General features: G+C 44.9%; 1 protein-coding gene across 2 annotated transcripts in view; it reads right to left on the reverse strand.

Moving 5' to 3' along the window:
* Positions 1 to 10,946, reverse strand: part of CNIH3 (cornichon family AMPA receptor auxiliary protein 3) — a 64,067-nt gene extending 53,121 nt beyond the window's left edge. For both annotated transcript variants that reach the window (XM_081857845.1, XM_081857844.1), the window contains exon 1: positions 9,850 to 10,946. In XM_081857845.1, the coding sequence (XP_081713971.1) occupies positions 9,850 to 9,930 (81 nt within the window). In that variant the 5' untranslated portion in view covers positions 9,931 to 10,946. The remainder of the gene's footprint in view (positions 1 to 9,849) is intronic.
* Positions 10,947 to 13,340: the final 2,394 nt, after the last annotated feature.

Genomic DNA, 13,340 nt, shown 5'->3' on the forward strand with positions numbered 1-13,340 from the left:
TAGTGAGAGGAGGAAGGGGATGTCAGCAGGTTGAACAAGAGGGATCAGAAATATGTACAACAAAATAAAGCAATTATCTGCAACAGAGGATGCTGAAACAAGTAGAGGTGGAAGATGGGCCTTGAGTAGAGATTTTGGAAGAAGTTGGGGTACATGGAATGAAATCAAATTAGGAAGTACTGCAGAGGAAATTCAAGAAGAGGGTTATTATGATGTTCAAGTTATGCCTCACCCAGCAAGGGATGGTGGGGAGAGAGGAGAACACCTCCTCACTCCTTGATAACCCTGCCAACCCTGAGAGTCATCTTACTGGAGCAGAACTGTGGAGGAAGAAACCAGCTGGCGGTGATGACTGCAATCCAGCCAAAGAACTGAAAAACTAGCACCACTAAGGCAAGGAGTGTCAGGACTGTGATGCCGTTTCCTTCCTCCAAGATTGTTGTTGTTTTTCAGAGTGCCTCTTGCAGGGGTTGAACTGTCTCATGGTTAGGGTTCCTCCTTGGTGAGAGAAAGGAGTAGTGGGGAGGTTGATGAGGGTCTTGGATGGAAGACAGCAACCTGGGTAAAAGCTAGATTGCTGTTGGCGAGTCCATCTGATTCTCAACTAGCCTCTGCCATGACTCTTATAATCATGCTAAACTATACCTCCCCATCCTGCTGTGGCATATGTTGCTCCCATCCTGGCTGCCCTTATCACTATGGCAGAATAGATGTGAGTCAACTGGAAAGGCTAGGGCCAATGCACATACTACACACAGGGGCAAACCCAAGTCTCTCCCAGCTTTATCCGTACCTGCTTGAATCACATATTTGCAGCATTCACACTTTAGATGTACACTTAAAACATCCTACAAACAATGCAATGTGTGTACCAACAGCAATACTATAAATGCTTGCCTTAAGTATGGTAAGTAATGGTAAATCAGCATTATTATCACACATATTGCAGGTGGGGGTAGAAGTTGAGAGACAGTGGCTTAGGAACGTAGGAAGCTCTTTTCTACAGATTCCATCTGGCTCAGGACTGCCTACACTGATTGGCAGTAACTCTCCGTGGTTTTAGACTGGGGCCTCTCCAAGACCTAGCTGGGGATTGAACTCAGGGCCATCTGCATCCCAGACAGATGCTCTTCCACTGAGCTATGCCCCGTCCCAAGCTTATGGTCATTCTGTTTGCTTAAGGCCACCTAATGAGTTTATGGCGGAAGCAATATTCAGACCAGGGACTTACTAACTCATAGCTCAGTCTCTTAGCCATTACACTACACCAACTTTGATAATATCACAAAGTGTTTGCTCTTTTTAAAAAAGTATTTTAAAGTTTTGTAATTGCCTGCTATCTCTTCAAAATGAGGTAGTGGTTAAAAAAATGAGGCTAATTACTCAACTGCTGAAGAACAAGAGAGAGCACAGCACTGACTCTCCCACATTTAATTAACCATTTAACCACAATTTTCTTCCTTCAGATGTATTTATGCATTGTATTATGTTCCTTCCTCTCCATATTGGCTTGTATTATAGACATCCTAGTTAAAGTGAAGAGGGTTTTTCTCTTTTATTCTTTATTGCAAAACAGATTTGACTCAATGAGTTTCAAAGTATATAGCAATTTAAAAATTATTTGTGTTAAGAGGTTATCTGAGCTACCACTGAAAAGCACTAGTGAAAACAGTTGCATGGCAACATACTTTAAAAACAGTTTAATATCTAAGAAGTCAGCAAAGAGAACTGAAAAGAATGGTGTGCACTTTAGCTGAAGTAAAACATACTTTACTGTGCTCAATTGCAGCTCATGTGAGATTTTAAAAAATCCGTTTTGAAACATATTTTTGTTAGCTAGACACAACTGAAAATTTAGCAGTAGAAAGAAACTGAAAGGATCAATCTGATTGCATTGATTTAGGCAATCATATTTTCAGTTCCTTTCATCTTTGCTATTGATTAAGGACTACAAAGCTGTGCCTCTCAGCAGCTTCCCCGTGGCTGATTTCACATGGTGGTGTTAACCTTGAAGTGGAGATAAGAGGTACCTTTAAAAATAGGTGTCAACTAAGGCTTTTGCACTAAAGGCATTCTTTGGACTATTGAACTTGCACTGGTCCTGATCATTTCTGCTTCTTGTGCTGGGGACAGCTTTGGGACATTCCCCATTTAGGCAGTTTGAATCTGTGCCCCCAGTGCTCAAAAAAACCCTTTGGCTAGAAGACCCCTTTAAAAAGTATTTTAAAATAGTGCATTGTATTAGCAAGTGCCATACACAGAGATATGTACAACTCTTCATGTGAGAAGCAGGGACAGAGGGTACCAGAGGTCTTGCAGAATGAAGTCCAGAATGATTCCAACTGCAAATAAGGACAGGAAGTAGCACATTTGTTTTCCATTTCACACCTCTCATATTTCCTGTGAAAACTTTTTAACAAGTCCTAACTAAACAGATGATCAAATCTGAAAAAGAACAGTTTTTGAAGATGATCTATGTTTCTGCAAGAGAGATCAGCTCACACATTGGGTTGTTGTTGTTTTAAATGTACACAGTGTTTTAGAGAGGGACATGTGACTAAAGTGGAGATCAAGGCAGGTGAGTGCCTAGTGGTAAGAGCACAGCCTTCCAGAGACATACAGTTCTCTTTCAGCTTCTCCACCCCCGGTGTCTATCTCCGTGGTGCTGAGTGCCTCTTCTTTTCCTTTGCCTCCTGCTTTCATCTCCACAGATACTGTTGTGGTGGCATTTGCAAGCAGGCAGTTGTTATAGTTACTTGCTTAATTGCAAAGAAAACCTCAGTGGCTGAGGGAGTCAGAGCTCTCTTGCCCTTCAAATTCCCCGAGCTGCTTTGACAGGGGGGGTGGGAATTAAGTGGGTGTGTAAGTGTGTTTTTTATATCTTCATCTTTTAAGGGTGAAAGTGCTGAAAGATAGGTGAAAATCAGTGTCAATGCATTTTAGAAAATGTGGACAAGACAAATCTCAACTTGGGGAAAAGATGATCAGAACGTAATGCACTATTTTACATCTGAATAACACTAAAAACTTGTCAGGAAGTATTTTATTGAGAAAAATCTGTAATGGTGTTGGATAGCACTAAAACTGTAGTGTGTATGGAGCTTTGGTTCTAATTTGGACCCTTTTGCACTGCAGTCTGGAATCCCTGGACACAGGGTGTGGGAGAAATTACTTCTTGATTACAAAGATCTAATGAGCTGTCACATGGAAGATGGAGCAAGCTTGTTTTCTTCTGCTCTGGAGGGTAGAACCCAAACCAATGGCTTCAGCTTATGAGAAAGGAGATTCTGACTCACAATCAGGAAGAAGTTTCTGACAGTAAGAGCTATTTGATAGTGGAATGGACTCCCTAGGGAGGTGGTGGGGTCTCTTTCCTTGGAGGTTTTTAAGCAGAGTTTGGATGGCCATCTGTCGTAGATGCTTTAGTTGAGATTCCTGCATTGCAGGGAGTTGGGCTAGATGACGCTTGAAGTCGCTTCCAACTCTACATTTCTACAATTCTATCTCATACATACAATCCTCCTAACAGACTGTGTTCCTAATGGCATAGAATGCAGTCTATACATAGCAGCGGCAGCAAACTTCTGTCTGGCATGATATGGGCATTTCACTGACACATGTTGCTGTGGATATCTAATAACAACAAAGATGTACATTCAGGATCTAGTAGGCATGGACTATTTCATCCAGCCCAGACACCAAAGCTTTGCATAACTACTATATCTGTATTTACTGCTGTAAATAAAAATACATTAAAATGTAAAATATGAGTATATTCTTCTCTAGGTTGAGTCAAAGACAAACACTAGTCAATCTTCTACACGAATATCAATATTTGATTGTCCTGCTTTTGCCAACCAAACCAACAACAGCTCATACTTATCAGAATCTTCTACCTTTGTCAAAATTCTCTTAACACAGGTACCCAGGTTTCTTGAGGCATAGTGTCTGACAACCAGGACACAATAAACTCTTATATGAAAGAATACACAGGTCCTAAGCAGAATGTATTAACTACCAATATGTTCTCTGTGTATCATAGGGGCAGCTAGCATGGTGCCCTCCAAATGTTGCTGGACTCAGCTCCCATCAGCCCCAGCAAGCATGACCAACTAGCAAGGGTGCAGTCCAACATGTCAAGGGCCCCCCGAACATGTCGATCTACCCTGATCTAGCACACAAGAAGGAAAATAGCAAGCAGACCACTACCAAATCAAGAAAATATCTGAACACCCCCATTAAAAGAAACCTAGAATAAGTACGGAATGCCATGGTTTCCTCACTAACACAAACATGCACTTTCTCACTCCATAAACTCAATGACAAGCATTTTCGTGTAAGCCACTTACCAAATGGAACCAGAATTTCCCATAAAATTGAATCATGTGAATATATAAAGAGATTTCACTTAAGCCAGGGTTCATCAAAACATAGCACCAGAACCTTACTTAAATGCAGTGGCACAATCCTGTAAATGTGAACAACACTTGACCATATATGGAAATATCAACACCAACTGACCATGTGCAGATTGCCTCATGAGTCAATAACTACAATCCATATCAATGCAATTAGAGAGGCATTGTGGGGTCACATTTCAGACCAATAACTAAACAAAATAACATTGTCCATGTTGTTTTATTAACCCCAATGGATATTACTTTGCTTCTGTTGTTGTTCAGTGATTCATTCAGTACTGCAAATGACAGCAATGTGCCAGGCAATCATGGGACAGACTTCCATTCACTATGGTGAATGTGATGACATCCTCTGCTGATCAGGAGAAGCCAATAGCCTTCCTTGGAGCTGTAGGAGTAGGCTGGGATCACCTCAACACATATGCAGTGATTCCATCCCCCTCCCCAGCTTCAAGGTAGGAAGGAAGGCCAGAGGACTTATTTTATCTATCTATCTATCTATCTATCTATCTATCTATCTATTTGTTCGTACATTCATTGCAACATTTATAAGCCACACTTTCCTTCTCAAGCAGGTATGTTCAAAGTAGCTAACAAAAACAACTTTGGGATTTGTGTTGCCAATGAAGCAGCTAAATCAATAACCTGGCTATTCTTTCCTGCACCAAACAGAGGGGAGCAGGGGACTGCCCTTTAAGAGGTGCAATGCAAGGTTAATGACCAGGGGAGACTTCCATAGTTCCAGTTACAGATAGGTAGCCGTGTTGGTCTGCCATAGTCAAAACAAAACAAATTCCTTCCAGTAGCACCTTAAAGACCAACTAAGTCAGTTCTTGGTATGAGCTTTCGTGTGCATGCACGAATTCCAGTCGGGATTCAGGCCTCATCATGGGACTGAAACTGCCTTGGTCGCACTGGTTGATGATCTCCGGCGGGCTAGGGACAAAGGTGAGAGCTGTTTCCTAGTTCTGCTGGATCTCTCAGCGGCGTTTGATACCATCGACCATGACATCCTTCTGGACCGTCTTGAGGGGCTGGGAGCTGGGGGCACTGTCATACAGTGGTTCCGCTCCTTCCTCCTGGGCCGTGTTCAGAAAGTGGTGGTGGGGGATGAGTGTTCAGACCCCTGGCCGCTCACTTGTGGGGTGCCTCAGGGTTCTGTCCTCTCCCCCATGCTTTTCAACATCTACATGCAGCCGCTGGGAGCGATCATCAGGAGGTTTGGGCTGGGTGTTCATCAGTATGCAGATGATACCCAGCTCTACCTCTCTTTTAAATCAGAACCAGTGAAGGCGGTAAAGGTCCTGTGTGAGTGTCTGGAGGCGGTTGGAGGATGGATGGCGGCTAACAGATTGAGGTTGAATCCTGACAAGACAGAAGTACTGTTTTTGGGGGACAGGAGGCGGGCAGGTGTGGAGGATTCCCTGGTCCTGAATGCGGTAACTGTGCCCCTGAAGGACCAGGTGCGCAGCCTGGGAGTCATTTTGGACTCACAGCTGTCCATGGAGGCACAGGTCAAATCTGTATCCAGGGCAGCTGTTTACCAGCTCCATCTGGTACGTAGGCTGAGACCCTATCTGCCTGCGGACTGTCTCGCCAGAGTGGTACATGCTCTGGTTATCTCCCGCTTGGACTACTGCAATGCGCTCTACGTGGGGCTACCTTTGAAGGTGACCCGGAAACTACAACTAATACAGAATGCGGCAGCTAGACTGGTGACTGGGAGCGGCCGCCGAGACCATATAACACCGGTCTTGAAAGACCTACATTGGCTCCCAGTACGTTTCCGAGCACAATTCAAAGTGTTGGTGCTGACCTTTAAAGCCCTAAATGGCCTCGGTCCAGTATATCTGAAGGAGCGTCTCCTCCCCCATCGTTCTGCCCGGACACTGAGGTCCAGCTCCGAGGGCCTTCTGGCGGTTCCCTCACTGCGAGAGGCCAAGTTGCAGGGAACCAGGCAGAGGGCCTTCTCGGTGGTGGCGCCCGCCCTGTGGAATGCCCTCCCATCGGATGTCAAGGCGATGGACAACTACCTGACATTCAGAAGACATCTGAAGGCAGCCCTGTTCAGGGAAGTTTTTAATATGTGACATTTTAGTGTATTTTTTATCTCTGTTGGAGGCCGCCCAGAGTGGCTGGGGAGACCCAGCCAGATGGGCGGGGTACAAATAATAAATTATTATTATTATTATTATTATTATTATTCAGATACACAGTGTATCTGAAGAATACAGTGTATCTGTAACCAGTGTATCTGAAGAAGTGTGCATGCACACGAAAGCTCATACCAAGAACTGACTTAGTTGGTCTTTAAGGTGCTACTGGAAGGAATTTGTTTTGTTTTGACCAGGGGAGAGTAAGGGCTTAACAGCCACATCTTCGGCTACCAATACCAGCCAAACCTGTAGAGCTCTGTATGAATGACTAATGTACTAAGTGTATTGAGAGAAATATATATTTAGAAGTGCTATTTTTAAAAAGCATCTCATCTTATTTATGATAAATAGCTGTTTAAATAGGAGATTCTGATGGGCAAGAATTTCTGATGACCTATCAAAAACAGTACTTCCATCAAATGTTGATACCTGTGTCTTTAGATAACAGACTCTGAGGGCCCAACCTGACAAGACTTTAGAGTTCTGTGATTCGATCTTCCATCTCTTTTTAATTTATTCCAAAAGAAGCCAGGGGGGATTAGATCAGGATGACAGTGTTGAGGGATGGGACTTAATCCTCCTGCCCATCATTTTGCTCATCTAAATTCCCCCCTCCAGCTGATACTTCCCTCATTAGGGCTGCTGTTGAAAGAAATTAAAAGAGACAAGAGATGCAATTATGGATCTCCAAGGACTCATCTACTTCATCCCTTATAGGCAAGAGGATATTCTGAAGGCCTGGACCTCAAGGACAGCATCCTATCAAAAGGTGGCATCTATGCATCTGTGCTTTCAGGTAGAAGATTCCCAAGAGCAAATTTCTGATTACCTGACCATCAAGAACAACATGTTATGAATATGTACATAGCTATGTTTTCAGATGGTGGATAAGGGTTTCTGATGTCCTGGTTGTCAAAACAAGCACCCTAACAAATTTGGGTCCTTACATTCAGGAAATATTATGCATCCCCACCCCTGGATTTGAGATGGTGGTACTCATCTAAGTGAATCTGCTTGATAAAGATAACTATTTCCCAAAACATTTTTTTAAAATCTAATTTAACTACCCATGAATCAGCTATATAAAAAGATGGTTTTCCAGATGGAGGAGCAGGCTGAAAACCAGTCTGAACAAAACATACCTTGTCTAATTTTGTTTTGTTACCCATTGAACACTTATATCTAGTTTTTCTGAATCTTGTCTAGCGTATCCATTTGACTATAGCACACTCAGGCACAGAGATGGAGCTGCAGGTGATATCAAGTGAAGATTGCTAATGAATACTACTAGTATCTGATGCTTAGTACAACAAGAGGAAAGCCCAAGTTGTGGGTGGAAATTTCAAGGAGGAGGAATGTAGCATTTATTATTTCTATGTTCATATCTGACCCTTCTTCCAAGGAACATGGATAACATAAGCAACTCTCTTCTTTTCCCCATATTATCATCACATATACCCTGTGAAATATGATAGGCTGAGAGATAGTGGATTGCCCAAGGTCACCTTGTGAACTTCATGGCTTAGTGGGGATTTGAACCAGATCTTCACAGTCCTAGTCCCTAACTACACCACAATGGCTCTCCTGACTTGATCATTATAAAATCCTATCAGTAAGGCAATTTGACAAGTTGTTTCCCCAACCCTCCCTCCACACACCTCCTTTCAAATGTGTGACATATTTTGTGGACTGCTCCTGATTTTCTACCAAGTAGCTGAGTAACTTCTCTGGCAAAACAAAATAAAAAAATTCCTTCATACTGAATTCCTTCCAGTAGCACCTTAAAGACCAACTAAGTTAGTTCTTGGTATGAGCTTTCGTGTGCATGCACACTTCTTCAGATACATGTTCTCTGGCAAAGTACAGTATACAACTTTTTAGCCATTGGGAAAAGCCGAACTCGTGAGGCAGGGGCTGAAAATAAACCTGATAAATGTGTCGTTCACAAATAAGATCACTTAATTTGTCTACACCTGATTAGTGACTGTAAGTCTTCAGATTCAAAGAATGAAGGTGGGGTGCAACAAGGTTACACCTGGTAGCCACACCGACACACGTTTGCCACATTCCCTGTCAGCCGTACTTCTAGCACCAGTGTGAAGGACGTGCATATACATACAGGTAGCTGCATACGGGTCCTCTCCATACAAATCAGAATTGTTACTGGCCAGGATTCCCATTCATGTATGATATCTATGGGCATATATCTGTGCAAATGCAAGTCGCCTTCATGCTGACTCAATGAACACCCATTAGGGCAAGGGTTATTATTATATTTATTTATATCCCGCCTTTTTCCTGGATCTGGACCCAGTGGTCCGTGAGCATCATTCAGGTGGTCTATGGCATGTCTGCATTAAATATTCACATTGACTTTAACTGTATTTTAATTGCTTCTTTTATTTCTTATATTGTATATCATTCAGTATCTAGCATAGCACATTACAATTGCTACAGCAGGCAGAAAAATCATTAAGTGGTCCACCAAGACCATCACCAATGTTCAAGTGGTCTGGGGGTGGGGGACATGCTTGGGTACCGCACTTCATTTGGGGATGCAGCTAGCCTGTGTAATTCCACTACCCCTTGCATCCAGTCACTGGACATAGGGGGCAGGGGCTTCTGTACACCCTTGACAACCAGCATCTGGATGTGTCAGTTGTCTCCACTGAAAAGCATTGCCCACGAGGTGATGTTAAAAGCTGTAGCCTTTGCTCTCCCAGTCATGGATATGCATGTCTTGCACAAACCAGCCTTCCTCTGGAAATTTTACAACTTCCATCGCCCCTGGCCATCGGCAACATTGGCCGGGGCTGACGGGAGATGGGATTTCCAGATGTTGGAAGGCACCAGGTTGAGACAAGTGTGAACTATCTATGAGGAACAAGAATAAGGCTTGCACGTGCTGCATACCTTCAAAACTCAACTGGAGCACATTTTCGTCCCTCGAAGAACTCTGGGCACTGTAGTTCGCTAAGGGTTGCTGGGAACTGAGACTGTGCAAAGGGTAAACCGCAATGCCCTGAATTCTTTGAGGGGAAGAATTCATAGCTGTCAACGTTTCCCTTTTTTTTAAGGGAAATTCCCTTATTCAGAATAGGATTCCTCGCAAGAAAAGGGGAAAGTTGACAGCTATGGAAGAATTTGCTTCGAATGTAAGGTTGTTTAAAGAGAAGAGGTGACTGGAAATGTTGGGAAGTAGAATTTGTGTGTGTGTGTGAGAGAGAGAGAGAGAGGAGGAGGAGGAGGAGGATTTGCGAGAAAGAGCTACTCACGTGCCAAATAGCGAAGAAGATGAGGGCCGCACACAGGACCAAGGAGAGCATGTAGCAAAAGGCAGCAAACGTGAAGGCCATGGCGGGAGCAAGAGGAGCCTGGTGGGACTGGCGCGCATGCACTCAGCCCGGGCAGGAAGGCACCTCCTCAGCAACTCGAGGCGGGAAGAGCTCCTTCCTCTCGGGAGGCCGCCACAAGCTCACTTCAGAAAACTCCCACCCTACGCGGGAAACCAGCCCCTCCGCAGGCATCCAGGAGGGGAGCAGCTTTGGAAGCCTTCAGGACGGCCCCTCTGACTGGGAAAAGCTCGCTCGCCGGCTCCCGGGAAGGCGGAGAGCGCAAGTGCCCCGTTCTCTCTCACACAAACTCGAGTCAAAGTGGGCTAGGCGGAAAAGTCATTCCGGATGAAGAGAAGGTGCCGAAAAAAGGAGGTCCGGCAAGCGGCGCGCACCCCGGGGATCCCAAGCCCAAGTTCCTGGCGCACCTCGGAAAGTGCCATGGTTAGTGGAGGCGGATTTCTTCGGAGCTCCGGGTTTCGCTGCGCCCATAAAAGAAAGGATCTGGACAGAAAGGGAGCGGGATGGAAGCCTCCCTCGATCTTGGTTCTCGCGCTAAAGAGATGGGTTTTTCTTTCTCTCTCTCTCTCTCTCTCTCTCTCTCTCTTTCTGCCTGGAAGCGGCTCTGTGGCGGGGAGGCAACGCGCCTGGGGCTCCTTCGCTTCTTCTCCTCCTTCAGCAGGAGTTCCTTTGTTCCTCAGACCCGCGGCGAAGATTCAGTCGCATCCCCGCCGCCTTCTCTCCATAGTCGACGGGGGGGAAGAGCCCTCCTTCCCTTAGCCGGCTGCAGCAGCAGCTGCTTGTCTTGAAGGGGGGAATAAAGAGAGTCCACCTGCTGCTGCTTCTGGATACAAGGATCTTGGACTCTTCTCTCACAAGCACACACTCATACATACGGATCTCGCTCCTGCCTCGCACCTCCAGCAGCCCAAACGAGCCGGCGAGGAGGGGACTTTCTGCGGGCTCCTCCCGCATCGCAGCTTCCTCCTCGCCTTCCCCCTCCAACTTGTGCACGCACGCACACACACACACACACACACACACACACACACACGCACTCCCGAGTTGTCGAAAGCCCCGAGGAAACCACGTGGCCGCCCAGGCAAGTCCTCTTTCTGGTCGCCACCCGGTGCCCCACTGCTGGTCTATGCCCAGCTGACCTCGTGGTAGTGGTGGTGGTGGTGGGCAGTGCCAAATCGCCTTCGCCGTCCATACAGCTGTGGCTGAAAACCCCACATTTCCCACCCGCGCAACTCACCCCAGACTTCTTTTGAGAAAGGGGCATGGGGGGGGGGACTTCAAGCCCCATGAGAACACCGAGAGAAAATCTGTGGTCCTGCAAATGTTGTTGGACTATAGTTCTCACCATCCACGACCACTGGCCACGCCGGCAGGGGCTGGGGGGAGTTGGGGGGATGTGGCAGCTCAGCGGTTCTGCTTTGCCTGCAAAAGCCCCAGATTCAATCCTAGCATCTCCAAGTAGAACTAGGAAAGACTCCATGTCTCAAATCTGGGAGAGTTGCTGCCAGTCAGTGTAGACAATACTGAGCTAGGTGGTGCAATGGCCTCATTCAGTATAAGGTAGCTTTTATCTGGAGGGCTAAAGGTTGCCCCATCTCCCCTCCATTGCAAACTGCTGGAACAGGGGGAATCGGGAAAGGCAACTAGATGATGTGGCAGAGATTTAAGGTAGTAAATGATGCGCAGTTGTGAACAAGGAGAATTACTTCTCTCCAGCTACCCAGAACTGTCAGGCTACACTGCAAATGGAAAAACTTATTTATACCCATGACTGTGTGCACTGGAGCCTACAACCTGGGAGAGAGGAAAAGCTGACAAATCAGCTAAATTAGGCTGCGTGCACATTACTGCTTACTCCAACACACTACAGTGGTACCTCGGGTTACAGACACTTCAGGTTACAGACTCCGCTAACCCAGAAACCTTGGGTTAAGAACTTTGCTTCAGGATGAGAACAGAAATCGTGCAGTGGCAGCGGGAGACCCCATTAGCTAAAGTGGTACCTCAGGTTAAGAACAGTTTTAGGTTAAAAATGGACCTCCAGAACGAATTAAGTTCTTAACCTGAGGTATGATTGTACCACCATTGGCGTCTGAAACCAAATACAGTACACACGACATTAGCCACAATCCACAGGTATCCCGCAGCTTCTTGAGAAATGCTCTTTCCCTTAAACTAGCTTCCAGATGTTTAGAAAATGGAAGCGATGGTCAATGTGAGGTGCGTACATTTCAGGCAGCTGTTGTATATGTGCAGAGGACAACTTCAGTGAATTGGAGGTCAGTGAGGGGAAACAAATCAGGTAATGGGCATCTGGGGAAGGCATCCTCACCCCCTCTCTGGTGTCAACAGCAACATAAAAAGGAACTTGGAAGAACAATAAGAACATATATTTAGAGAAGATTGGAAAACATTTATTGAATATATGGGAAATCACTGTGTACGCTGAAAATGCTGGCAGCATTAAGATAAATTCAACAGTGTAAATAAGTTATGATGGATGTAATAATGGAATACTGAATGGTATAGTTTCTGTAAAATATGCAGGGATTTATGATATATAAAATGAACCATGGAAAGAGAAGAAGGGAAGTCATTGATATCTTAAGGATGTAAAAATGACTACTTTAAATTGTAAAACAGAAAATTTAATTAAAATTATATATATGAAATGCGACTTGAAACACAGCAGCGGGGAGCTGGGACGCCCTTGCTGCATTTCAATACCCTAAGGTGTACATGGCCTTAGCCCCTGATTGACCCTTAATTTCCTGTGGTCCTCCCCACAGCAAAGTGGTTGTCTTTATTTTTCCAGCCTGCCTCTGCTGAACAGCACTTTATCCTCCATGACAGCTTTATCTCTTACGGACTTCCATTACTGACCAAGAGGGCTCTCTCTAGGCCTGGGGTGAAAATTATTAGATCAGACCAAATTTAAAATGTAGGGGTTTTTTTACTAATAGTTTTGAAAAAGTTAGTGTAATATTTATAGGGGATATATACAGTTAGTGTAATATTTATAGGGGAGGAAACAGATTTCAGAAGAGCTTAATAGATAGCCATAACAGCTTTTAGGAAAATAACATATGTTGGGGAATGCACCCATCTAAACCTTATTTATTATGTTAATGTAATCATTACTGATATATGTCTACCATTTCTCTACTTTAGCCAAGACATAACATACAGGAAGCTGCCTTATGCTGAGACAGACCATTGGGCCATCCATCCCAGTCTTTCCTATCCTTACCTGGAAATGCATGGGATCAAACCTGGGACTTTGCATGCAAAGCGGGTGCTCAGTTACTAAGCTCTGACTCTCCCCAAAATACTCCCCCCCAAACCTAGCAATAAAGTTCTGGCAATAAAGCCATTCCTTTCTTTCAGTTCACTGACAGCTCTGCTTCCAGCCT

The sequence above is a fragment of the Podarcis erhardii genome (genome assembly GCF_964252035.2).
Source record: "Podarcis erhardii genome assembly, chromosome: 3".
In the NCBI taxonomy this organism is placed as follows: Eukaryota; Metazoa; Chordata; class Lepidosauria; order Squamata; family Lacertidae; genus Podarcis; species Podarcis erhardii.